This window comes from Colletotrichum jinshuiense, chromosome 5, assembly GCF_051148585.1.
Source record: "Colletotrichum jinshuiense chromosome 5, complete sequence".
Taxonomy (NCBI): domain Eukaryota; kingdom Fungi; phylum Ascomycota; class Sordariomycetes; order Glomerellales; family Glomerellaceae; genus Colletotrichum; species Colletotrichum jinshuiense.
In genome coordinates, this window is record NC_139312.1 from 4,480,773 (window position 1) to 4,506,923 (window position 26,151).

The 26,151-nt window shown below is 53.6% G+C and overlaps 8 protein-coding genes across 8 annotated transcripts; 4 read left to right on the forward strand and 4 right to left on the reverse strand.

Annotated features, from left to right (window-relative positions):
• Positions 1–982: 982 nt before the first annotated feature.
• On the reverse strand, positions 983–1,867 carry EsH8_V_001076 (uncharacterized protein; the record flags this gene model as incomplete). Its single annotated transcript, XM_083273592.1, has 1 exon — positions 983–1,867. The coding sequence occupies one exon, from the start codon at positions 1,865–1,867 to the stop codon at positions 983–985; it is 885 nt and encodes a 294-aa protein (XP_083126307.1).
• Positions 1,868–2,260: 393 nt separating this feature from the next.
• Positions 2,261–2,882, reverse strand: EsH8_V_001077 (uncharacterized protein; the record flags this gene model as incomplete). The annotated part of the gene is made up of 3 exons (XM_083273593.1): positions 2,261–2,442; positions 2,514–2,628; positions 2,721–2,882. The coding sequence occupies 3 exons, from the start codon at positions 2,880–2,882 to the stop codon at positions 2,261–2,263; spliced, it is 459 nt and encodes a 152-aa protein (XP_083126308.1).
• Positions 2,883–3,553: 671 nt separating this feature from the next.
• EsH8_V_001078 (sodium bile acid symporter family-domain-containing protein) lies at positions 3,554–4,990 on the forward strand (the record flags this gene model as incomplete). Its single annotated transcript, XM_083273594.1, has 4 exons — positions 3,554–3,926; positions 3,984–4,126; positions 4,193–4,279; positions 4,334–4,990. 4 exons carry the CDS (start codon positions 3,554–3,556, stop codon positions 4,988–4,990), a joined length of 1,260 nt encoding a protein of 419 aa, XP_083126309.1.
• A 2,862-nt stretch (positions 4,991–7,852) lies between these two features.
• Positions 7,853–8,617, reverse strand: EsH8_V_001079 (uncharacterized protein; the record flags this gene model as incomplete). Its single annotated transcript, XM_083273595.1, has 1 exon — positions 7,853–8,617. One exon carries the CDS (start codon positions 8,615–8,617, stop codon positions 7,853–7,855), a length of 765 nt encoding a protein of 254 aa, XP_083126310.1.
• Positions 8,618–9,927: 1,310 nt separating this feature from the next.
• On the forward strand, positions 9,928–10,928 carry EsH8_V_001080 (dienelactone hydrolase family protein; the record flags this gene model as incomplete). The annotated part of the gene is made up of 4 exons (XM_083273596.1): positions 9,928–10,066; positions 10,127–10,235; positions 10,283–10,647; positions 10,699–10,928. 4 exons carry the CDS (start codon positions 9,928–9,930, stop codon positions 10,926–10,928), a joined length of 843 nt encoding a protein of 280 aa, XP_083126311.1.
• A 3,227-nt stretch (positions 10,929–14,155) lies between these two features.
• EsH8_V_001081 (uncharacterized protein) lies at positions 14,156–15,685 on the forward strand (the record flags this gene model as incomplete). Its single annotated transcript, XM_083273597.1, has 1 exon — positions 14,156–15,685. One exon carries the CDS (start codon positions 14,156–14,158, stop codon positions 15,683–15,685), a length of 1,530 nt encoding a protein of 509 aa, XP_083126312.1.
• Positions 15,686–15,809: 124 nt separating this feature from the next.
• On the reverse strand, positions 15,810–20,279 carry EsH8_V_001082 (uncharacterized protein; the record flags this gene model as incomplete). Its single annotated transcript, XM_083273598.1, has 1 exon — positions 15,810–20,279. One exon carries the CDS (start codon positions 20,277–20,279, stop codon positions 15,810–15,812), a length of 4,470 nt encoding a protein of 1,489 aa, XP_083126313.1.
• Positions 20,280–21,225: 946 nt separating this feature from the next.
• EsH8_V_001083 (uncharacterized protein) lies at positions 21,226–26,151 on the forward strand (the record flags this gene model as incomplete). Its single annotated transcript, XM_083273599.1, has 1 exon — positions 21,226–26,151. One exon carries the CDS (start codon positions 21,226–21,228, stop codon positions 26,149–26,151), a length of 4,926 nt encoding a protein of 1,641 aa, XP_083126314.1.

The window sequence follows — 26,151 nt, forward strand, 5'->3', positions numbered from 1 at the left end:
GGCAGCTGTAAGATGTGACGCAATGCCCAGCTAATAACCCTAACCAATCAGTCGTGGACCCCTGAGGCTTATCCCTAGCGCTACTGCATCCAACCTAACTAGCGCAGCTTTGCTACGGGGCAAGCTGACGAGAACTTTTGATCGACGATATATTTCCGTATTAGGAAATATTAAGTACTCACTTCCGGTCGCAATCGACTGTTGAAACGCACGGGCTACGTGGCGTAGCTAATCCACCAACCGTACAAGCCTCGTGACAGCATCGCCTCTTGCAACAGTTGTATTGACAGTTACTGGATGCCAGATGAGTTAAATTTCAAGGGTTCACTGTCTCTAAAGATCCTCAGCTGTGACAGCCGTAAGCAAGCTTGACCGAACTTCAACCGACGGCCTTAGTTTTTGTGGCACTAAGATCGAGGACATAAGCCTTCTCTAGAAGACACGCGCATTGCATTGGCGGATATTATTTCTCAATTTCCGAGAAATCTTGCAGAGCCTTCAAAAATTCATAAATCTCGAACATGGACAGTTGCAGACAAATTGGAGTTGCTGCCCTCATTGAAGTCGAATCCGAGCAGGCCACATGACGTCCGGCGGCACATACGGTGGTAACGGGCCATATTTGTCATTTTTGTGAATCATGGGAGGCATTACTATAAAACAATTATATTTATGCAATTCAACTGGCGCCAGATCACAAGATGAACCTAGGACAGATAAGACGAAGCGTTGCCTTTGATGGGGTGTTCACCAGTTGGCCCGCGAGTTATTTGAGCCAGCATTCAATAATTATCTGAACTTGCACGTGCGTGAGGGTCTAAGGCCAAAGTTTTAGAAAGAATTCCACTGCCCTTTGGAACTCTTAATAAGGGTTAGTGATAAACGTTTTGTACCACCAGCGACACGCCTGGAGTTTCCAGCAAAGCCTTGCTAAGTTGATGCATGTCGCAGCATCATCTTGTGCTACACAACACATTCCTTATCAAGGAGACTTGGCGGCCTTTATCCTCCTTTCTACTCGCTCGCTAAACCTATCGCCAAACAAATCGAAATGCGGGCGCATAACGACGGTGTATTTAACCAATTCCTCCATGCAGTCGACTAGTCTGTCCCGATTGGGACCTGGGATCATGCGGGAGCCTGCCCCATCCTCCATACTCTCGGCCGTAAACTGCATGTACGCCTTCGGTACGGAACTCTGGTTCGGGATGACGAACATGCGCATCCATCGCCCTAGAATCCGCAGGCTATTGACCGCGTTGAAGCTCTGAGAACCGCCGGAGACCTGCGCGATGCTCAAGGTGCGGCCCTGCGTCGGTCTGACGGACCCTTCGCTTAGGGGGATCCAGTCGATCTGGGTCTTAAAAAGCCCCGTGAGAGTGCCGTGCTGCTCCGCACTGACCCAGAAATGTCCGTCGCTCCACTTGCTAAGTTGTCGCAACTCTTGCACCTTGGGATGCTCGTGGCTCAAATCGTCCTTTGGGGGCAGCCCCGTCGGGTCGTACACTCTGACATCGCAACCTAGCCGGTGTAGGATGCGAGCACCCTCAAATGCCAACAGCCTGCTGTAAGAACGACTGCGAAGACTGCCGAACAGCACCAGGATCCGGAGACGCGGAGCACCACGCTGCAAGATCTCGCGGTCGACAAGGCTTAAAACCGTGAAGAGTTCCAGCTGGGCCACCCAGTCATTTTTGGTTGCCGTAGTAGTGTCGGGTAATATATATGGACGGTGGCGTGTCCGGATCTCTGCGTCATCTTCCCAGGCGGTAATACCCAGCGACCGTCCGATGTAAGCCTCGTCCGGTTGTATCTCAACCAGAGGCCGAGCGGCATAGGTGTTGTTGATGTCACCGTGGCTGTTCATTTTGAGCTGAAGCTGTAGCCCGTTTCGCGGTGCGGAGTGAATTGAATGAAGGTTGTCAAAAAGCTTTTGTGGAGGTATCCAAGTAGTGCGACGAGCGGAGGTGCTTGAGGAAGAGGGTAGGACAGAAGACAAAGCCCCCTGCAACCGCAATTTGAATGACGGAGGGAAGAAATAACGCATTGCTTGGTGCAGGCTGCCTAATTATTCCTTAGGTAAGACTTATAGAAATAGGGATGAGGCAAAGAGGTGGCAACTGAGTGACTGGGTTACATAGAGGACCTAGGACGGTCTTAAATAACATTCTGGAATTTTTGTTGCTAGCCACGGCTGCACTGGCCCACGAATGAATACAGGCCGAGTGGGCTATTTCGAATTTGTTTTTGTGTTCACTCCTTACAATCGATCCCACTTTGCAGGGTCGTACTCGTCCACGTAGCTGATGTACTCTTCACCGGCCACCACCCAGCCCTTGATTCCACCGAGCAAGACGACACTGCTCATCTTGTCATTTTTTTGATCCAAAATGTAGTCGTTGAACCATCCTGCCGCCCGTGTACCACGACCTCGCGACGAGCCTTGGGGAGCCGCTTCGTCAGTAAACTATCTGCCTGCGAACCCGACAATAATCTACATGAGCGAAACTTACCGCAGTACCAGACGACGGTGCTGACGCCAGCTGCCTGAAACAACCCGTACAGCGTCGGGATAGATGGGTAGAGGGTTTGAGCAGGGATGTTGATAGATCCACGGATCGTGCCGCCCTTCGTTGACCGGCAATCACCTGTCAGCGACCAGAACGCAACGCTTCTATTTTCTCTCGATGGTGGGGGACGACAACATGTGGACTACTAACCTCGTGGTCGTTGCGGCGCAGGTCGATGAGAGCGAAATTCTTCAGTCCGCTGCTGTCGGCATTCTTGATGGCACTCATCACTTGGCTGGGCGTCATGCAGCCGTGGTTGGGGTTCTTTGGAGGCGGGTATGCTGCGTGCCACGGCACCTCCGTCGCGTTCATGGCGAGAGCTCGGGTGCAAAATGCTACTTTGACTTGCTGAGGGTTTGACAAAGCTGTTCTAGTTGGTTTTACGAGAGAAGCGATGGCTGGAATCGCCCGCATGCTTCAGTTAATACCGGCTTTTATAGACTTTTTGATTTGTAGCTAAGAGTATACAGATTACATCTAGTCCTTTTATAGGCACGAGTAAGGGAGATATTGTATTATAGGAACCTAGGCCAAGCTTGCTCTCAGTTTTTGGGGACCACCGTAGTCCCTAGTCGGCGTGTCGTTTGTGATACGTCACTATCCATCTTTGATTGGCCAATGATTATTGACCAATCATTTCTCTGCCTTCCGTCTTGCGCCGGATTCTTCCTCAACTCTAACGTAATTTTCTTAGCCACTCAGCATCATCGATAATTTGTAAGTGTTCCACATCTCTTGGAGAGGAGTCCGAGAGCAGCATGTCACTGTTCACTTTTTGTTGGTTCATCTAGGTGAGCACCGGTATGGGCAGATTAACCATCAGAACGCAGTCCGTCTGAATGGCGATTAGTTCTGCGTATATAAGCTCATCCAGATGTTCAACACTGGCTGAACTACAGGCAAGTCTTCCTCGGCACCATAGATTAACGAAACAAGACTGGCTCAAACACTTCCGGGTTACGCACACTACTTCGACAGACACAATGCCTACGGCACGACAGACCTTCCGCCCCACAGACCCTGACGTGGCCATCGCTATTGAAGCCACCATACCGACCGAGGATCGAGACGACACTGATCCGCCCGGCAGTCCCAAAGATCAGAACTCGCAGAATGATCTTGAACCAGGCCTCGCACAAGTTGGAGACGGGGAGAAACAGGTGGCCGAGCCCGCCACACCCAAACACTCGGCTGACGATAGAGGCTCCGCTTTCAAGGCTTTGGGCTGGCTTGACAGGCTACTAGCTCTCTGGATCTTCCTTGCCATGGCCGTCGGCATAATTCTGGGCAACTTTGTCCCTGGCATTGGTCCGGCTCTACAAAAAGGAAAATTCACTGACGTTTCAATTCCTGTCGGTACGTGTATCTGAGCTACTCGCGAAGGATGGAATATACAGTTCTAATTATAAACAGCCGTCGGCCTTCTTGTTATGATGTACCCAATCCTATGCAAGGTGCGCTTTGAGTCGTTGCACAAAGTTTTCGCACACCGCGAGATCTGGAAGCAAATCGCCTTTAGTGTATTTATCAATTGGATTGTGGCCCCCTTTCTCATGGTACGTGATCCGGTCTGTTACTTTGTCATTGCTTTAACAAAGCTGTGCTAACAATACGTCCATCAGCTTGGCCTAGCTTGGGCTTTTCTTCCAGACGAGGATGGACTCAGAGAAGGTCTGATCCTCGTTGGGCTCGCAAGATGTATTGCCATGGTATGTTGAGCGCTCCCATCTTCGATTTCCGCAACTAACTTGGAAAATGTAAAGGTTCTGATATGGAATGCGCTTGCTGGCGGCGACACTGAATATTGTGCCATTCTCGTTGCGATCAACTCGATCCTCCAAATGGTCCTTTATGCCCCAATGGCCATTTTCTTCATCAGAATAATCAGTGGCGACTCGGCGGCCCGGGATATCTCTTATTCGACAGTTGCCACCAGCGTTGCCGTCTTCCTCGGCATCCCCCTCGGCGCGGCCATTGTTACCCGATTTCTGGTTCGTCGACTCGCTAGCCCACGATGGTTCGACAATGTTTTCATGCGCTTTCTCTCGCCGTGGTCCCTAATCGGTCTTCTGTACACGATTCTCATCTTATTCGCATCTCAGGGTCGTCACGTCGTCCAGCAAATTGTATCAGTGGTTCGCGTTGCTGCACCACTGATCGTATACTTCATCGTCATTTTCTTCCTGACCCTCTGGCTATCACGTCGCGTTGGTTTCAACTACTCGCTCTCAGCGACACAGAGCTTTACAGCCGCTAGTAACAATTTCGAATTAGCCATCGCTGTGGCTGTCGCATCCTTTGGACCGGATAGCCAGCAAGCTCTTGCCTCAACTGTTGGGCCCTTGATTGAGGTTCCAGTCCTGATTGCGCTTGTATACCTGGTCCGCTTGGTATCTAAACGATGGCATTTCAACGTGTAAATGTGGAATGTGTCTGGATCGTGTCGTTCATGAGTACGTGTCGGGATTTATCATAGGACGGAGATATTTTTATCGCAAGGGGAAGAGGGTGAAAAGCAAAGCAAGACATCTCGCATAGTTAGCCGGGATTATTGACAGTTAGCCTAGATGAGTATTATGATGTACCATAGAGTCGTATGTGGGCTGGAGGTATGCCGAAGTTGAGATGCTGGTTGGCACGTATGAAGAGTCCCATCAATAACGTTGGGCACCCACTTCTGGGCACCCCCACATCTGGGCACCCCAAAAATGCCTCAACACCACAACTACCCCTCAACATCTAATCTACACAACTTTACTGATTTTTATCCAATTAACCTCCTATTTTTTATACGTCTACTTAAGGGCCTAATAGGCTAATATACTGAATTTAAGGTCAGCCAGGCCTTAGATGCTATTACCAATAGTCAATTAATCAAGAAGGCAGCTCTAGAATAGGGGATACCACAATCAACACTTTAGAACCAGATTAAAGGTGTTTAACCACAAGATCTAGCATTTACTGATCTTTAGCGATTATCTTAAAGCCAAGAAAGCAAGCTGGCTGAATGGGTATAAATTCAGGCTTCACTTAGGCTTGCACCAACCTATCAACAAGTTAAGGAATTCGCCAAGCGTATCTTACAGGCTAATAGGGATACCTAACCACTTAGAAAGAACTAGATAAATAGATTCTAGAAAAAAAACCTATCTATCTCAACTTAGAGAAGTAGAGTAATTAACTCTAGACGTATTAATAGAGCTTCTACTAAGGTTCTTTAGGACTAGTTTAGATATCTCTTTATTCTAGAGATTAAGGCTATTAAACCAGCTAATAGATACAATATAGATAAAATAGAGATCCTTAAGGGTAAGGGATCTAATAGGCTGGTACTTAGATCCTCTAAGACTAAGTTAGTATAGAAGTAGTAGCCTAGATTACAAGCTTAGGTATCTATTATTAAGTGTATCTCTATAGACTACTGCTCCTTACTGCTACTTATTATATATAAGGGTAAGTTAGTATAATAGTAGTAGTTCCCTTTAGATCTTTAACCTTATGCTGGTTAGGAGTTTATATTAATAGATAATAGCTAGATAATAGATACAACTATAGTTAAATAGCTATAGAAGGTCTTTATCCTTTAGACTATATAAGACGATATAGATAAGCCTAAACTATTAATTCTTAACGGTTATAGTAGCTATAAGATAATAGACTTTATATAGATATATTATACTAATAACATCTATCTACTCTTTCTACTACTATATACCTTATACGTCCTCTAGCCTCTAGATTAGTTAGTATTTAGCCTACTTAAAACGGCCTATAGAAAGAAGCTAGGCTGGCTTACCTAATAGAATAATTCTATAATTATAGGCAAACGGAACTTTCTAGGCTGCTACTAAAAGGCCCGCCTAGATGCCCTAACTAAGTGGAATATTAAAAGTAGCTAGAAAGCAACTAGGCTGTAGCCTATATATATTACTAAGCTGCTAATAAGCCGCCTGCTCCTCTAGGCCCCATCAACACCAGCCAGACAGATAGATAGGGCCTGGAATAAGCAGTCAACAGCTGGACAGCCTAGCCAGGCTGGCCAGGTTGCTAGTTAGACTAATAGTTAGGTTTCTACTACATCTGCTGTAGCGTGGTTAACACCTAGAAAGACTGTTAATCTATATAATCAATTGCAGTTGTTTAGTAAGCTGGATAGTTGTAACAGTATACGGCGACTGTTATTTAGAAAGGTCTAGAAAGGATTTAAGGAGAAGGCCTACCAACTGGCTGCTGCCAAGTAGGAAATTAAGCTGCTGCAAGCACAGGTTGATAGTTTAAGGTAGAGGAAACGGAAGGCTGTCAAAATAGACCCCAACACGAAGTTCGCCAACATCCAGGATATCCGACGGTCTCAAATAGAATCTGGCGAAGTTGTAGATACGGCAGCTGAATCCAGCGACTCTGATTACCCTAGTGAAGCTGACGACTGTATTGTGGTTGGTGGTGGGTAGAATAGATAGATAATTGAAGTCGATGGGTTGTGTGGCAACGTCTGTTAATTTGGGGTGCCCAGATGTGGGGGTGCCCAGAAGTGGGTGCCCGACGTTACCCCTTGAATCACATCGACTACAAGAGGCCCCCTTTCATCTCACCATTCGGACATGGTTCCATGCCCGCCCGAAAAAGGTATATCTCAAAGCTGGATCGGGAATCTGTTCAACGCAAGTTTATAGAATAATATATATTCTCACTTTGCTTGGTGCCCGGTCTTACATCCTAGTCCCTAACGACATATTCTAAATATTAGGTGGCGACTGAATGTAATGAATCTGGTCCGCAAGATCGTCTAGAATTTCTTCAGCGGCAGCAGTATCAGGTGGCAGATTGCCATCTTGCTCGTGTTGGCCTAACGGCAATTGCATTGAACCGTCGGTAGCGCGTCTAGGTGGTTCATGTAACGGAAGATGCTTGGAACTAGGCCTTCACTAGAAGATATAGACTAGATGATGGTATCTTGAGTCGCTGGATATGGGCCTGACTTGAACAATATGGATATGACGAGGTCGGCGCATTTACAAGATGGATTGCCGCTAACATAGGCATACTGGGTTCAGCCGCGCAACTGTGAATGGAACATCATGGACGACAAAAACGCCGAGCAAAAATTCGGGCGAACCGAGACTCGAAAGGCGGGTTCTAATCATGTGGAGTATCCCCTCAGAATGCACGATTCGTGAAAGATGCTTCTGCATCTGACGAAAGAGAACGACCATGTAGTGCGCCCTGGGATATGGTTTGCCCCTTCTTGAATCACTGTGTTTCCATTCCGCCCCCGAATCCTGTCACTCTGGAAATTGTGGCTGGTAAGATTCCAGCTGGGTCTGTTCAAAATCAGACCACGGCTCCAGCTGCTTGTGTTCAAAATCAAGCTGGAAGAGTTCCGGGTGATGCAGTTCCAGATCGTAGTGGTCATCATCTCCCGGCTGTTCATGCTGCTGCCCTTCCTGGGGAAGCTTTTCCTGCGGCAGCTCTTTCTGAGGCAGCTCTTCTGGAAGCTGTTCCTTTTGCTGTTCCTTGTGCATTTTCTTGTGCATTTCCTCGGGATTTTTCTCGGGATTTTCCTCTTGCTCTACTGTTTTATCATCCGGCCGCTCATCCGTTTCCTTATCCAGCTGGAGATCCCTATGATCTTCGCTGTTTTCGTCCCGTCGTTCTGCCGCGTCCGCGTCACGATGCTCTTCCTGGTGCTGTTCTTCCTGCTCCTTATCGGGAGTGAAACGCGGTGCGTCCTCGCCACTTGAGACAGGTCGATCAGCGTCAGATATTGCGTCTGCCGAATCGAGAGTTGTTGAATCAATGAGTCCGGTGGAGAATCGTGCACGACGCGGCGGACGCTGTGGGGGTGTCTGGAGAAGTCGAAGAGGGCTGGCCTCGCCATGCCCGAGATCATCGGGTTCGGCCTCAATCGGGCGCTTGAGACCGCGGCCAGGCCTCCGAGGCGGAGTCTGCAGCAGGCCAAGACGCGACGGAGTGACGACGGTCTCGTCGAGGGGGGCCGGCAGCGGGCGCTGGGGAGTCGAAGGGTCGGTACTTTCGTGGTTCATCATGACGGGCAAATATGCGCTCAAAGTTCGCTTCGCGGATTCGGTTGATGATGGACCCGAATTTTCGGGTGCATGGCGCCAGTGATTGCATAATTGGGGATGTGCAGGCTGTCTCAGACACCGTGGTATGCATAAGCCCGCAAATCTAAAGCTGCATAATTACAAACTTCCGATATGATTGGTTAAGCGAGCTCTGGGGGCTTGAAATGACGTACTGACGGGTCTAAGATGTGGCGGTGCCTAAGTCATCAGCCTCACCTGTGCAGCCACGAATTAATTCCTTGGGCATAATCACCTTTCGCCTTCACTACTTACAGCTTCGAGCCACAGTCTGCATCACATAGCGGTGGAACTCTCCGGAAGGGTTTAATCAAGTCTCTATCATTCTGCCGGAGCAAGAGCTACATTTACCTGGAACGCTGGGCTGGATAGTTGCTCACAGACAACCGCTCCCGGGGACAAGGTCCCGAAGTCTGAGGATGCCACCATATCCCTCGTCAACATCTAAATCTAACTCGTGCGAACAAGCCTGGTTTTTGGCTATCAATGTATATATCAGATTTAGTGCTATGACATTTAAATAGACATTGCGTTGGCTTTTGCAAACACCAAACCATCGTGAACAGCCAGCTGCATACGACAGATGACATACCTAAAAAGGAGGAAAAACAGAATAAAGCACAGGCATGATACACCTAGAAACGTGAAGATGGAAATTTCAGCCAGATATAACGACTGCGCTTGGTGCAATTAGAGAATTGCCTACTAAAATAGAACAAGTGAATCATTGCCGAATCGGCAGCGAATCCCCGATTAGTTAGTCACGCAATAATCGCGCGATGGCCATTTCTCCTAGGTGCAAGGATCTTTACAGTCGCCGAGGTAATTGACATCTAAACCTTAATTCAGGAGAATGGAAAGAACAAGCCGTCCGAATAAAGCCATCGAAGACAGTCACGAACCCCTGTATGTAGGCGGAGAAGGACTTCTATGTCCATCCTAGGCTGGCCTGCAACCTTGCACCCGCCCTTACCGACTCATTTCTAGGGTCCCCAAGTCCCGACTGGGGTGAAGACATCTTGACGGCAATAAGTCTTATCACCGTCCGATTTTCCGTGAATGAAATGGAAAAGTCTCCATGATTTGAAATCAGGCTCATTGTAGGCCTCATGTAAGCGTTGGGCGGTTGTGAGCTTGAAAAAGATTTGGTACATAAGTCCATTGGCTTGTCGACAGCTTATTCCTAGCTTCACCTCATCCGAACTTATCTTCTGAAGTAAATATTTGAAAACCTCAGGACAAAGCCCGACAATATGCTTAGCAAGACAGCCATCACCAACCTTTTGGGCCTTGCCTCCCTGGTCATTGCTGCGAACAAGGGCCCTATTTCAGATGCTTCCATCATCGCCCATACGGGCAACTCGTTCGGCGAGGAGGTCTCTTTTAATGGGCGTAAGTCAAATCACAGTCCTGGAACTTATGTGAATATACGCTCAGGTTACTTGTACGCAGTGACTCAGTATGTTTCTAAGCCCAAGGGCGGGAAATCACGCGGCAAGCCGACCGTCGGCGTACTCTATCTCACCGATGTCTACGGCATTCAGCTGCCGCAGAATAGATTGTAGGTTTGGGCATATTTTATGGATTGATACGCTAATGCAAGTTTAGGCTCGCTGATAGTTTCGCTCGCGCTGGCTTCGTGTCTGTCGCCCCGGACCTTTTCAATGGCAGCCCGGCCCCTGCCGACATAGAACTCGGCAGCCCCGACGTCCCAGAATTCAACGCAACGCAATTCATCGAGCAGCATAACGCCAGCTATATTGACCCTATCATTGCCAACTCGATTGACTACCTGCGCAATGAGCTAGGCGTGACGAAGATCGCCGCCACAGGATACTGCTTCGGCGGCCGCTACTCATTCCGTGTCCTCGCAGAGGGCAAGGGTGTCGATGTCGCTTTTGCTGCGCACCCAAGTTTGGTTACCGACGATGAGATCAAAGCCATTACGGGCCCTGCGAGTGTGGCTGCTGCTGGTAAGCGCATAAATCATCAACTGACTTGAACATGTGTTAATAGCTATGCAGAGAATGACAGCCTTATGCCTCCTGGTCGCCGTGCCGAAGTCGAATCTCTTCTCGGGCAGAGTGGTCAACCCTTCTCGCTTACCCTGTATGGTGGTACTTCGCACGGTTTCGGAGTTCGCGCAAACATCTCAGACCCCAGGCAGAAGTTTGGCAAGGAGGAGGCTTTTCTCCAAGCCGTTCGTTTCTTTAACAATTGGGCAAAAACCGAGACCGATAGCATTGTGATATGAGTTCATATAGAATATGCATCCTAGTATCGTTGCGCGGCATCGCTGTGTAATTTATCTGGTGTGATCTGCCATCAGTTCGGTTTCTGGTTTGCGACCATTCCGGACGTGAACACGACAATGAGCGTTGAAAGTATCTAAATGCTTATAAACCAGTACATTTCACTCATTAGTTTATCTTATTTCATAGTTTCTTGGCATGCTGAGGAGCTTGTGTATCGAATACCTGTTAGGCTTAAAGCTTAAGTTGTACGGATACGGATATTTAGACGGCTCACGGAGCTCGGAGCTCCGCGGAGTTCACCATGTGGGGCTTACAATCGTGCCGGACCAGCAACAACATCCGACCAATTCCAGAACCTGAGTACAATCCATGTCCAGTGATACATCATAGAATAATTAGCAATCAGTTTGAAATGCGGGTACTTGATTGGTTAAATTATTTTCTCTTCTTAAATGAATTCGCACAATTTCATGACTCTTGACCTTGTACTAATAGTACTTCAAGATGTGTCCTGCGGTGCTAAGCCGCCAGCCAGCTATCACTCGGCAGAACGCTTTCTTCTTGGTACTTGTTAAGCTCCCTTACTGATATTACGGACTTACTCGCCCATTGATCTGACTCAAACACAAGTTTGAATGCGTTGAATAAGGTTCTGTTGCTTCTACTCGACTCCTATGTAAGAAGCTCAATGGAGCGGTCAACATCGAATATTTGAGGGAAATTACAATCGCGGTAAGGATAGTCCGGAACATGACCAAGTTTAACCATTACTTGTCAGAATGAGCGCAAGTTAAAATGGGCCCTCATTTCGACGCTTGATGAACAAGTTGCCCCATGCATTTAGATGTGTGGAGCTTAGATTTAGGTGCTTTAGCAATACTCCGTTCCAAGGGTTTTGAAATGCGAAACCGAGAGGCTAAGAAATAGCTGCCCAGTTTCCTAGTGTTGACGAGGTGGAGCATGTAGAGATTTTGACTGGGAATAGCGGTGGCTTGCGTAACAGGTGCACTTGAGGCGGAAATCCAGGCGCGTGACAGACTAGTGCTGTGCTTAGACATGGCTTCCTCCTTACTATTTTCAAGGTCCACTATTGAATCATATGCCAAGACAATCTTGTCACTGAATGATATAGACGCCAAACCTTTTCTAAACCTTAAAGGGGGCTCACATTTCAATCGGTGCTTAACTTCAATCATGCTTGGGACTTTAGATATTACGCTTGTGGGTCCTTGACATTGTAGCCATTTATAACAGGAATAAAACACCTTGAAGCTTGGGTATAAATTGAAGCATGTCCAGGCCGTAAGAAACCTGTTTTACTCTCATATATGATATTACATTGAAGATCATTAGCACACGTCACAAACATGAAGTTAACCGTTGTCGCCTCCGTTCTGATGCTGAACAGTATCGCATCCGCTTCAATTGCTCGGATGCTGTGCAACAATCGGCCGCCAATTAGTCAATGGGGTGTGAGTTTTGGCAACTTTCCATTTTATTCCAGAATTGACCATTACTAGCCTGCAAACTGCTCAAGCGATGATCACTGGACATGCAACTCACGCTGCCAGAGGGAGGTTAGTCGGAATGAAAATGAAAATGTTATGAATTCGCTGTTGCTGACGCGCTACTAGTGCCCTGTTGATCGACAACCTTCGGTTGCTTCTATTGGATACGCGTATGGAATCGATTAATCCAGGCAAGGCTGTTACTAACCAAATCTCAGGCGTTCTGACGGACGATGTGACTGTTATTGTTGGGTGTGAAAGGTATCCAGTCTTCGACATACGCTGGGTTGTTGTGTTGGCGTGGCAGGGCCCCGTTGTGTTTCTCTCCTATGCTCTGATACTACTCGTGGTGTATCTCTCTGCAAATATCGCTCCAGCCGTTCAAGCTGTACAAAACCAGGAGTGGAACGAAGATTGCAAGGTACGCCTCACTCCCTATCTATTTCGCAATAATGAGTAGATGTGGACGGGGACTAGATTTTGGCCATTTATTTCACGATAGCCCTTACATCACTAGTTGTGTCCGTAATCAATGTGGAAGTACACAGATGCATGCATAAGACGTAATAGCTGATATCACTTTACAATGAAATGCGAGGTTTTGATGGAAAATCTTGCTGCAGTGAAGCCAACACAAATGCAGGCATTTAGAGAAAAGCTGGAGTATTTGGCCGAAGTTGATGGAGGCTTGTAGCAGTCAACTATACCTTATTAACATGGATTTGGGTCATTGAACCGGTTGGAGAGACGTGCCACGTCAAAAAGAATAAGTGAAACACTGGTGCATAAAGCTCTAAAAGTCATGACACAGGTAATTTCAGTTGATGTGTCTTATAACAAGTCTATAGTAGGCGTAAGTGGTACGGAGACGAGGCACAAGGTAGAGAATATGTCAGCGCGATCTGACTCGGATTGAAGTTAGTTGTGACCACTACCACTCAGTCAGTCTTGAACTCTGCGTCGAGATTTACCGGTCAGTGAAACTGTACTCGCACTCAATATGACTCTTCTTGACTCTCACGCTGAGTGTCGCCGTGCATGCAGCAATGAGTTACGACCACCGACTCTCAACTATGCCCCAAATCTTGCCCCAACATGAACCCCGTACACACCCTCTCTGTTTCTTTCGCCAAAGCCATTTTCCATTCTCTTGATAAGATTACCAGCCTTTAAGATACCGAGGGTAAAGTCTAGCTTTGCCCGCAACTAAGACGAATAATTGGCTTCAAGATGTACAGCATGCAAGTTCACCCTCACAACAGCGACAGTACAGAACAAAGTATTCTCTTAGGGAGATTGCCAAAATGTTTATTAAAACTGACAACGTCAGAAATCTTTCACTATTTCCGTATTTCATAATCTTACGTTCTTATCAGCTTATAAGCAAGTAACCTTGGGAGATACTAGGGAATAAATAACCAGCTTTACATATGATTGGCGCTGCCATCTGTGCCTCAGGCACTTCGCCCTAACGGGCATCCTATCCCTGCTAGCCTTTGCGCTTCGTCAGCAGCTTCACAGGCACACATCTGGTTAATACACTCAATCGAACCCGATTTTAACTCATAACCGACGCTATTCCGCATTTTTAGTCCGTAAACTTTTAATTGCTTGCCTTCTTCTCTTTTAAGCTGCCCCTCATTGCAACTCAATGCAGCATTATTTCCATCCCGGATAACTTCTCTTCCACCCACGTACAAGTACCGGTCACATTCGAGATGGCAGACTCGCGCAACATGGAAACCTTCGGAACGAGAGAGGAGGACTGGCCCGAGGTCGACGTGGATTCCGACACCGAGGAAGGCGCCGAAGCCATGCGACGTGCCGATGCCGCTATGCACGCGACCATTGAGCGCTCCATCCAGCAAAGACACCAGCGGTCGGCGCATGACACTATCCCGCAAGCCCTCTATGACAAGGCAGAAAACCACCAAGACCAGCTTACAGAGGAGGAGCGCCGTCTCCTCCTCAGTCGCGGCGATGTTGTGGGCAAGGCGCTCGCTAATCCCGATTCCCTCACTGCCGACGAGATGCACCAAGTCCTCCTCTGGCCGCCGCCGGACGTGGTGCGCGCCAACATTCAACGAGCCACAGGCGGGAGGCTCAGCACGCCCAGTGAGCTATATGCCAAGGCTAAGGACGCAATGGACCGCGGCCAGTTGGAGACGATGCTCAACGAAAACGAGATTACGCTGCTGGCGCGCAGCTTCCACGCCATTGACGACGGAAACTTCTCCGCAGGACCAAGAATGGGGGCGTTTGGTGCGCCGGGGACCGGGCAGGCCATGGCGCTGCTTTCGAACCGGCTGGGACTGGACCTTGCAGTCTTTCGGGCTGCTGCGCTGCGCCAGGTGCGACAGATGCAACAAATGCAGCAAATGGCGCCGGCGTTCCCCGGTCCTGGCCCCGGATTTGCTAATGTGCCTTCTTTCCCGACGCCAGGACTTGGATTTGCTCCTGTGGCAGCACCGCAGGGTCAGTTCGGGCAAGGACAGCAGCCTATCAACAACATTATCGGCGCCATGTCCTCTCTCCATCAACAGCTTGAGCTCGGTAACGTGACAGAAGAAGAGGCTGCCGCCCGCAACAGGGAGTATCTCGCTGCCCTTCAAACCGCCTCCTCCCAGTCCCGACTTGCCTACCCTGCCCCCCCTATGATGGCTCCCACCGGCTTCTCTGGCTTCCCATCAACACTACCATTTCAACCCGTGCCGTGGCCTGCGGCACCTCCCCCTCCGTCGCGCAACGACCTCTACGGATCCGGCCCCTGGCCACCCGCCGCCAAACCGCGCGATCCCATCGGCCTCTTCCGCGACCACTCGAACCTCTCGGGCTTCAACGTCATGCCTGGGTGGTCTGCCCTTCCTGAAGACCAAAAGGAAGCCTACCGCGCCCGGTCTGAGATGCTCCGTCGCGAGGCCTGGACAGCGCACGAGACAGCCCTGGCTGAGGGTACATCACCTTTTGCCCTTCCCAGGAGAGAGGAGAGAGGGCAGCAGCAGCCGCGCCCAGGGAATTTAGCAGGATTGCAGAGCGGCGGGGAGAGAATGCCTGGGGTGCCGGGGATGCCGACTATTATCACAGGACTCAAAGTGTTTCGCGACGAGTTGGGAGCGGGGATGGAGTTCCAAGAGGTATTAAGAAGATGGGAGGCCTTGGCCGAGGGGCAGAGGGAGGCGTATGCGGCGAGGGCCGCAGCAGCTAATGCCGCTGCCCGGTCTGCGTATCGGCAGGGGAGAAGCTTTTAGATCCGAAGATCGGCATGATGCGAAAGCGCTGGGAACTGGGCAAGTGATTATTCTAATACTGTCTAATAGCTAAGTAACTTGTATAAATTCAGATATGGAGGGTACATGAAGACATCTGCGAGGATTAAAACTTCCAAGACGTGTCCATATCATCGCCACTGTCCGATGAACCCCCCGGAATGTCCGTAAGCAGATCCTCAAAGATACTGCTGTCAAAGACAATCTTTTGGCCCTGGGAAACGGCCTGGAAGTGGCTGTTAATGAGCACCACGGCAGCGATGCAATACGCGCACATGTCGAAGCCGCCCACAGCGCACCCCTGAAGCGCGGTGTGCCAGATGGTGTAGAGGTCATTGAGCTTCCCCAGGAGCCAGACGCGCGTGTTGGTGGTGACGCGAAGGAAGTGCGCGGTCATGAACTCCTTCCAGCGCTGCTGCCACTCGCCGTAAATGTCGATGCCGAACTGGTGGTCGTACGAGATCTCAAAGTAGGCCATCTCTTCCAGGACGGACTGGTAGGCCGTCGCGTGCCGGTTCTTGACGTTGACGTCGTCGTAGTAGTCGAACACGGCCATGATGGTCTGGATGTAGGCCAGCGCTCGCTGCAGACTCACGGGAAGGGGCGCGATGCAATAAGCCAGCCACGTGGTCTCGCCGATGGGGTTCTGCAGCTTATAGATCTTTGTCTTCATCAGGTTGAGACTCGAGTCGCACACGACCAGTCCGGAACGGTCTTCCATGGAACCCAGCTTGAGCAGGCACGTGTCGGCGGGTGTGAGGGCCGTGTGCTTGCTCCACTCGACAAAGTTGTAGGCAAACATCTGGACCTGGTGGAGGGAGGCCGCCTCGCCAAAGTAGTAACCGGGCAAGTGGCTGGGCGCGCCGAGACCGCCGAGGCCGCCGTCGAGCGAGGCCGTCATGAAGCGGCCAATGCTGTTCAGCTCGAGGATGTGCTCCGTGACCCAGATGCCATTGACCTCGTTCTTGGCCGCCTGCGTCTTGAGCACGTAGTCCTGCGGCCCGCAGCCGGTCGACTTGACGACGTAGCGGGACGTGTCGCTGTTGAGCATTATGAGGTCGTCTCCCTGGTTACCGTTGGGATACTGCGACGACTCGATGATGTCGCCGGGCCACTGCCCGGCCGAGTACCGCGACGACCTGACCGTGTACGCTCTCGGCTGACCCATCTGGTAAAATTGGCGCTTCTCCAGAGTCCCGTTCTTCCATCGGTTCCGACGGTCCAACGCCTCGGCATAGCGCTTGGGCTTATCTTCGGCCTCGGCGAGCGTGACATTGAAATAGGCCAGTCTATCCTCCCTTTTGGAGAGATCGAAGCCCAGCATCTGGGCGCGGCACCGGAAGCTCTGCTCACAGCTGTCAGCGCCACGACGATGGTGCTTCGTATTGCTAGGTTCATCGGCCGTTTTGTCCTCATCCTTGAGCTTGTCCTCGTCCTTTAGATGAAAGCGGCGCAGATTCTTGATCCCTTCGAGCCAGTTCACACGTCTTGGATAGCTAGTCGACTCGGAATCGGAGTCGGAGTCGGAGGGAGTGTCGGACGGTGCTTCATCTTCGTCCTCCTCCTCAATAGTCGACACCGGGGCGTCAAGATCAAGATGATCGCGACGGCGAAGCTGGATATGTACACCTTGGAGATCCGGCTCAATCACTTCCCAGCCGCCATCGTCCGGATCCACTCGGATATCGAGACTGGCATCCCAGATCCATTGGACGGGGCAGTTCCACTGGTACTTTGTGGGCTTTGTCTTTTTGGTGTTTAGATCCTTGGCCGAGTTGAGCAGGCCCTCCGCAATGTCGGTCTGGATGGGGCCCGAGGAGGCGGTGCTATAAGCGTAGCCTTCCGGCTGCGATACCATGGTCGAGGCCGGGATGCCGTACATGCCGGCCTGGTTGGCGGCGAGATTCCAGTCGTTGCTGTACTTCTGCCGGATGCCAACGTCCGAGGACCCCAGCATGTTCAAGGTGCCCTGCAGGGCGATCTTGCAGTCGGCCACGTAGTCGATGACACCACGCGCCTGGAGCGAGTCCTTGTCGACGTCGCCCCACTTGCACTGGTCCGGGTTCTGGAGCACGTTCTCGAGGGCGAGGACGTAGCCGTGATGGACCTCGTCGGCGTTGTTGGCCTCGGTAAGGAAGCGCGGCTCGCAGCAGATGGCGTTGGCGCCGCCCTTGCAGTTCTGGTACGCCTGGGGCTTGTCCATGGCCATGCGGATGGTGCCGGCCGGGCAGGTGGCCTGGCAAAAGTTGCCATCCTTGCGGTCGGCGAACACCATGGTGCAGCTACGCCACTGCACGTCGCCTTGGGGGAACTTGCAGCACAGCGGGCGGTACTGGTCAGTGTCCTTGTAGAAGTTGGGATTGCGACAGTACGTGGCGCCGCTGCCCCAGAAACTCTCAATCATGTAGTACGAGCGGTCGCTGTCCTTGAGCTTGCACGCGTCACTACGCGGGACGTCGGGGTCGTTGTCGGTGGCGCCGATGGCATCGCACTTGTCGCTCGTGGTGCCGTACCACTTGCACATGTCGTAGCCCATCATGGAGTCAAGCGTCTGGCTTGAATCGGTCTCGGTCTGGCAACACGCGACCTGGGCCTTGCCGTTGTTGCAGGCGACCTGGGTCGAGCCGACCTCTCGCTGCTGGTCCGACGGGGCTACGATGTCCTCGCTGCCGGCCGGACACCCGCCGCGCTTGCCGCACTTGCCGTTGAAGAAGTCGAACCAGCCGCACTTGGGGATGGTCTTGGAGTTGGGGCAGCAGAAGTGGCGCAGCGTCCCGCCCTGGCAGTAGGAGCTGTCCTGCATGACCTCGTTCTTGTGGCCGTCAGTGTCGAGCCGGGGCACCGTCTTGTAGCCGCTGTCGCACCCGGCGCCGCAGTTGGACCAGTAGCACTGGTTGCGGATGATGCTGGGCGATGGCTCCTCGACGTCAGCCGTGTCGCCGTGGACCGTTACGGCCTTCATAGACTTGTACAGCGTGGCAGACTGCAGCTGCGCCGAGTACCGCGTGTCAAAGAGCCCCGAGTCGGCGCGCTTCTTCCCGACGGCGGCCGCCACCGAGGCCGTCTTGTCCGTGTAGTCCTGGCTGACGGCCCAGACCATGACGCCGCCGAGGCACAGCTTGCGGGCCGCGTCCACCTTGAGCTTGAACGTGTCCTCGTCATCATACGTGATCCACTTGCGCCCGACGACGGCCACCTTGACCATGGCGTCCTTGTCGAGGGTCGGCGTCACGCCCGCCGCGCGGATCTGGTCCGTCAGCTCGGCGTTGGTCAGAGTGCCGCCGATGTCGTCTTTGCTGCACGGCCCGGCCTCGCCCACGGAGTCGAACATGCACTGCGCCTTGGTGCATCCCTTGTCGGCGGCCAAGAAAGTGCGCGAGTAAAATGCGAGCCCCAGCGTGACCTTCTCCGGCTTGATGTCGTTGCGCCAGAACAGGTCCAGATACTCGGTGATCTCGGTCATGTTGGTGTGCGAGTTGAGGAAGGCCCCCAGCCACTTGTTGCCCTTGTCCCACAGGCCGTGCAGGTCGTAGGACATGACATTGAAGAAGTCCACCCACTTCTCGAGCTCGACAATGTCAAAGTTCTGCAGGTACCAGAAGGACACAGGGAGCGTGATGGAGATGCCGTTGCGCCCGCCGCTGCTGGCGTCGAGGGCCGCCTTGAGGTTCTTCACGAAGCTGGGATAGTTGGCAAAGTCGGCATCGCTGCCGCCGCGGTCCTTGTCGACGGGGTACTCCCAGTCGAGATCGACGCCGTCAAAGTTGTACGTGTTCATGAAGCTGATGAGCGACGCGAAGAAGACCTTTTGCTTGGACTCATCGGCCGCCAGCTCAGAAAAGGTGTGGAAGGTCGGGCCGTCGTCGTTGAACGTCCACCCGCCGATGGCGATGAACACCTTGAGCGCCGAGTCGGACTTCTTCAGCGCCGTCAGACGCGAGTAGAGGGCAATGTCCTCGGCCTGGGCCGGCACAACCTTGTACGAGTTGGGGTCGATGCTGGCAAAGGCGAAGTTGAGATGCGTGTACACGCCCAGGGGCACGTCCTCAGGCATGAAGGCCTGGCAGCTGCGGCGTGCCGCCCAGCCCTCGTAGTAGCCGACCACGCGCTTGACCGACTTGGTGCTGTCGACGGTGCACGAGGGCCGGTTGACCTTCTTGTCGCCGCAGAACTCGGCCGTGGCACCGCAGTACCCCCATTTGGAACAGCAGACGTTCAGGGGGCACTTCTGGAGCTCCACGTAGTCGGCGCCGTACGTGCCCGGGTCGCACTGGGCCTTGGCCTTGCAGCCGGCCACGCAGTTCTCGGGCGAGCAGAAGTCCTTGCCGAACCCGCAGAAGCCGAACTTGGAGCAGCATGTGCCGTCGGCACACGGGTTGCTGGCATCACATCCCAGCTTAAAGTCGCAGGTGCTCAGGCAGCCGTCGCCGCAGTGGTCGTCGCCGGTGCCGCAGAAGCCGAACTTGGAGCAGCAGCCCGTTGCGCACTTCTTCGTGGCGCTGCACTCCTGAGCCGCCACCGGCAGGACGGCCAAGAGGAGTGAAAGGAGAAAAATAAGGAGGGTGGTGGAACGCATCGTCACTGCGTCGTTTGCCGAGCTTCTGGTGCTGGCGGACCAATTATGAAAAGAGTGAGTGACTAAAGGTAAGGTGGTTGTGCCCCTCGACCTGGTTTCTGCGTCTGCGCGCGGGCGTTGAGTGATTATGATATTTTCTCGACATGGTAAACCCGACTCGAACAAACGTGGGAGGCAACATCTCCAGCCCCCCCTGCATATATGGGACTTACATGCGGCCGGGAGATGAGCACATAAGCTCATTGCCAAGATATGGAGCCGTCTTGGTATCCCGATTCCGTCCGACTCGGTCTAGACTACACACTACACAGGGAACGGGTCGTTTGGCCGCGTACACTCACTCTATACCTCGGTCTCGCTACACGGGAATGCAACGGTCTGGACTGTTTAATCCACTTGGACATGCTGACTAGACTAATTGGACTCTAACGCGAGGCAATATCTACTTAATTGTTGCTGCAGATAGTGGTAAAGTGGCCCTACTGCTTACATGCTGTAGGGTGGGTGGAGTGTTGAACCCTGCCCCGGTCCAACTCTTAAGGCTAACTTTATAAAGTAGTTAAACCCTTAAAAGTTAAATTACTCCTGCTGACTAGCACCGCTAGCGGTTAGGACAATCAAGTCACACGCGTAGGAGCTACATCCTTGCTGTTCGCAATAGCGGCAATTCAGCTAGTTGCTTTATCAAGTCTAGGCAGACGGCGACTGATGGGAGATGCCGGTGGACCTCGGCGGCCCGAATGAATGAGCCCTGAACATCTCATGTAGTTTTCTCTCCGGGACCGGCAGTTCGGCATCGCGGAGAGACTCGCCATTACTAGTATCTTTGCCTCCCCCACCCCCCGTACGGGTTGAGTGCATCGTCCAACTCAACCTTCCGCAGCAACAAGTGCGTCCACTCGTTTTTTCCCGGGACGTCCACACACTTGGGACATCCATCGCCATCATGGCGCTCGCTCTTCAGCAACTTTTAGTTTTTTTCCTTGTCACTTTTCTGTTTGTCGCCCAGCCGCTGGTGGCTCACTCGCACAACCACCGCTCTCATGAGAAGGCCCACCAACTCATTCATGAACATCATGCGAGGTCCGATGAATCCTCTCAGGCAAGCAACGGCACCGCGGCTGCAGTCCCGGGATCGGCCAAGGACATCATTGCCCGGTTCCAGCAGGCCATGGCTGTTGCCAACCAGGCTATTCTCGAGGCTCCCAAGGTGAATGTCCCCGAGGTCCAGAACTCGACGACGCGTCGGCGCAAGAGGACAAAGGCGAAGCCGCTAGACTACTCGGGAGACTTCCAAAAGCACGCCAACGGGACTGTCTTCCGGAGAGCCTCCAACGAAACCTCGGGCCCTGGCAGCAACAGCACCACCTTCACCAGGGAGTCCTACACGGTCCCGGCCGATGTGGCCGAAGCAGCACGCGTCTTGGCCGAGGCGAACCCGCTGCCCCCTGTTGACTACGATGCTCTTCTTTCCGATGTCCGGGCGCGGATGGCCAAGCGCAAGGTGCACTTCAATGACACCAACATTATGCCGCAAAAGATCCAACGGCCCTCGGGACTCGTTGAGTACGTGGCTGCGCCGGAACTGGCCATCACGGTCCAAAACGGCACCCAGGTGGCAGGCCCCGAGCATCCAAATGACAGTCTGAAAGACGCTGATGAGGCCGATGCGAGCGCCAAACTCGCCAAACGAGCGGCCACGACGTTTTGGATGGAGACCATGACGCAGCGGGGCAGCGCGCCGTATGCGCCGGCGGGCTACGAAGTGTGGCGTAACGTCAAAGACTATGGCGCTTACGGCGACGGCATCCACGATGATACGGCCGCCATCAACCTGGCCATCTCGGATGGCGGCCGTTGCGGTGCGGGCTGCCCGTCCAGCACGCTGTTCCCTGCCACCGTCTACTTCCCCGCGGGCACCTACCTCGTTAGCAGCCCCATCATCCAGTTCTACAACACCGAGATGCTCGGCGACCCGTTCAACCCGCCCGTTATCCGGGCGTCCGAGAGCTTCAGCGGTCTGGGCGTCATCACGTCGGACGTCTACATTGATGACGACGTGACGTGGTACCTCAACCAGAACAACTTCCTCCGCAGCGTGCGCAACTTCGTCGTGGACATCCGCCCGACGCCGCAGTGGGCGTACGTGTGCGGCATTCACTGGCAGGTGGCCCAGGGCACGTCGCTCGAGAACATTGCCTTCATCTCGACCAAGCCGTCCGAGTACGAGAACACGACGCACCAGGGCATCTACATGGAGAACGGCAGCGGTGGCTTCATGAGCGACCTTGTATTTGTGGGCGGCAACTTTGGCGCCTACTTTGGTAACCAGCAGTTCACCACCAGCGGCCTGCTCTTTGACAGCTCCCGCACGGGGCTGCAGATCCACTGGGACTGGGGGTGGACCATGCAGGACACGGAGTTTTACAACTGCGAAAAGGGCATCGTCATTGTCGGCGGCGCTGGTGGGCCTTTCAGCACCGGCCAGGGCGTGGGGTCCCTGTCCCTGGTCGATGTCCACATGTATGGTGTGCCCGTTGCCGTCGAGACGTCCCTCTTCGCTGACAACTCGACGGCGCTGCATATCGACAACGGTGGTTTCACAAACTGCGACACCATCGTCCTCGACAGCCAGGCCGGCACCGTGCTCTACCCCGGCAATGCCGCCGGCCAGACCGACGTCATGTCGTGGGGTTTCGGCAAGGTGGCCGACCCGAGCGGCGAAACGGGCTTTGTGAACGGCGCCGATATGCCGGTTCCTGAGTACCCAGCGTCGCTCCTCGTCACGGATGACATCCACCCGCGCGCCAAGTTCTTCCACCGCACGCGGCCCAGCTATGCAGACCCGGGCAACAGCCAGGTCTTTGACGTCAAGGCGCTCGGCGCCAAGGGTGACGGCTCCGCCGACGACACGGCCATCCTCAACCACATCCTCGACGTGGCCGCCAACGTGTCGGGCATCGTTTACTTCCCGCACGGCATCTACATCATCAAGGACACGCTCGAGGTGCCCGTGGGCTCGCGCATTATCGGCCAGGCCTGGCCGCAGATCATGGCCACCGGCACCAATTTCCAAGACATGGCGAACCCGCGGGCCGCCGTGCGTGTCGGCGCCGTCGGGTCCACCGGCGTCATGGAGATCCAGTGCATGATGTTCACTGTCAGGGGTCCTACCGCCGGCGCTGTGCTTGTCGAGTGGAACGTCCACGAGTCCACTCAGGGGTCTGCCGGTCTCTGGGACTCGCACATGCGCGTGGGAGGTGCCAAGGGCAGCGATCTGCAAAGCGCCGAGTGTCCCAAGACGGCGCAGAACAAGGCTTGCATTGCCGCGTCCATGTTGATGCACATGACGGAGAAGTCGTCCGGCTATCTCGAGAACGTGTGGATGTGGGTGGCCGACCACGATATGGAAGATGCCGATCAGATCCAGATCAATGTGTATTCAGCTCGCGGCATCCTCATCGAATCCCAGGGCCCGACGTGGCTATGGGGCACCGCGGCCGAGCATTCCGTGCTCTACCAGTACCAGCTTTCCGGTGCCAAGCAGGTCGTCATGGGTCTGATCCAGACGGAGGGGCCCTACTTCCAGTCTTCGCCCAAAGCACCGGCTCCCTTTGAGAATGGGCTCGTCTTCAAAGACGACCCGACCTTTGCAGATTGCCCTGCCAACTCCCAGACCTGCGCGATGGCATGGTCGCTGCGCATGATTGATTCCACAAACGTCTATGTCATCAGCGGCGGCCTGTACACGTGGTTCCAGGACTACTCGCAGGACTGTGTCAACAGCGGCGCCAATGATTGCCAGCTGAGCACTTTTTATGTCGAGCAGAGCTACGATGTCTGGATCTACAACCTCATCACCATCGGCGCCGTCCAGATGGTCACGCCACTCAATGGACAGCCCGTCACCGCCGTGAACAACCGCAACGGCTTTGCCTCGTCCATCGTGGCGTGGCTCGGCGGCGCCAACCAGACGGTGGGCGGCAGGAACATTACTGGATACACGCTCTATACGCGGGACGACGTGGCCAGTTACAGTTTTTCAGAGCAGTGCAAGACGGCGCTGACGGCCACCATTGCCTGCGTCAACCAGACAATGCAGTGGACCTCGCCAGGCTACCGCGGCTCGCTGGGCAACACTACCCTGCAGGACGAGGTGTGTGATGTGGGCTGCCGCACCTCGCTCTCGTCGTGGTACCAGGGTGTCGCTGCCAGCTGCTCCGACTACACGTGGAACTCAGGTGCCCCGTTGGAGATGGCGGGAGGGTACATCTGGTACGGATACAACGAGAGCTGCCTCACCGACACCAGCACCGGCCAGTACTGCAACGATATCATTGACCTGTTCAGCGAGACCGAGACCCTCGATGACATGCCCGACAACGAGCTCTGCTCCGGATGCTTCACCACCCGCGTCCGCATGATGCAGGCGAGCACCTACTCGGTCTACAACACGGTTCCCTGGTACCAAATGGCCCTCGAGGAGATCCAGACGCGGTGCTCGCTGCAGGTGTCGACGGAAATACCGGACCCCCTGATTGTGATTCCCACGCCCGAGCCCTTTTGCGTGTCGGACAAATACTACACCACCCAGGCTGGGGATACCTGCAACTCCATCGCCCTGGCAAACGAAGTCTCATCGGCCAACGTCTTCTACGCGGCCACGGCGGCTGGAGCCACCGGCGGCTGCAGTGACCTCTCCGCAGGCCTGACCATCTGCCTGCCGCTTACCTGCTCGACGTATCTTGTCAAGTCCACCGACGACTGCTTCGCCGCCTCGGCCACCGCCGGCATCGACGACATCGCGTTGTATAACTCGTGGATCGACGACGGCTGCGACAACCTCCACGAGGCCAACGCCACGCTGGGTTCCGTCCTCTGCACCTCGCCGCTCGGCGGCACCTACATCCCCGGCACAGCAACCAACACCTCGGGCATTCCCGGCGGCGGCATCGCCAACTACAGCTCCGTCGCCGTGGATCCCCCCACTGGCGCCAAGGTCGCAAACAAGACTACCACAGAATGCGGCCTCTGGTACGTTGCCCAGCAAGGCGATACGTGTGCCTATATTACCATGACCTACTCCATCGGCCTCTCGCTGTTCGCCAAGATGAACCCCTCCATCGACGCCAAAACCTCGGGCGGCTGCTCAGCCTCCGTCTTGCCCGGCTACGCGTATTGCATGTCCCCCGTCTTCAACCCCTATGCTGATTCCAGCAATCTCACGTACACCACCAAAGAATTCGGGTGCTGGTCCAACCTCGACAACTCGTCACAGGTCTTGTTAGGCCCGATCTGGACCGATGATGCCATGACCCTCGACACCTGCGCCAACGCCTGCTTCACGGACGGATACAACTTTGCCAGCCTCAGCGGCTCCGCCACGTGTCTGTGCGGCGACCAGGTGTCGATCAACTCGGTCCAGCTCTCCACCTCGGCCTGCGACACCAGCCAGAACAGCACCGTCTCTCTGTACGGCCTCTCGGAGGACTCAACACTCACCTTCCAGTTCACCGACGTCGGATGCTTCGCCAACGCGGCCCTCGTCACCGGGGCCGGGCCCAGCGCCACGTGGGCGACCAACAACACCGTCAGTAACTGTGCGTCGTTCTGTCTGCCGACGTACCCGTACTTTGGAGTGGCCAACGGCGACATCTGCCACTGCGGAACGGGCATGGATGGTGCCGCGACGGCCTTGGACCCCGACACAGACTGCAATGTGGTGTGCACGGGACGTGCAAACATGAACTGCGGTGGCTCGGCGGCCACGCACATCTATGCTGCGAGGGCGGACCCGTTGGCAAGACCTGAGGTGTCGTCGTCGTTGTCAGAGTCTTCCACTGCCTCTGAGACGGCTACGCCAACGGCCTGA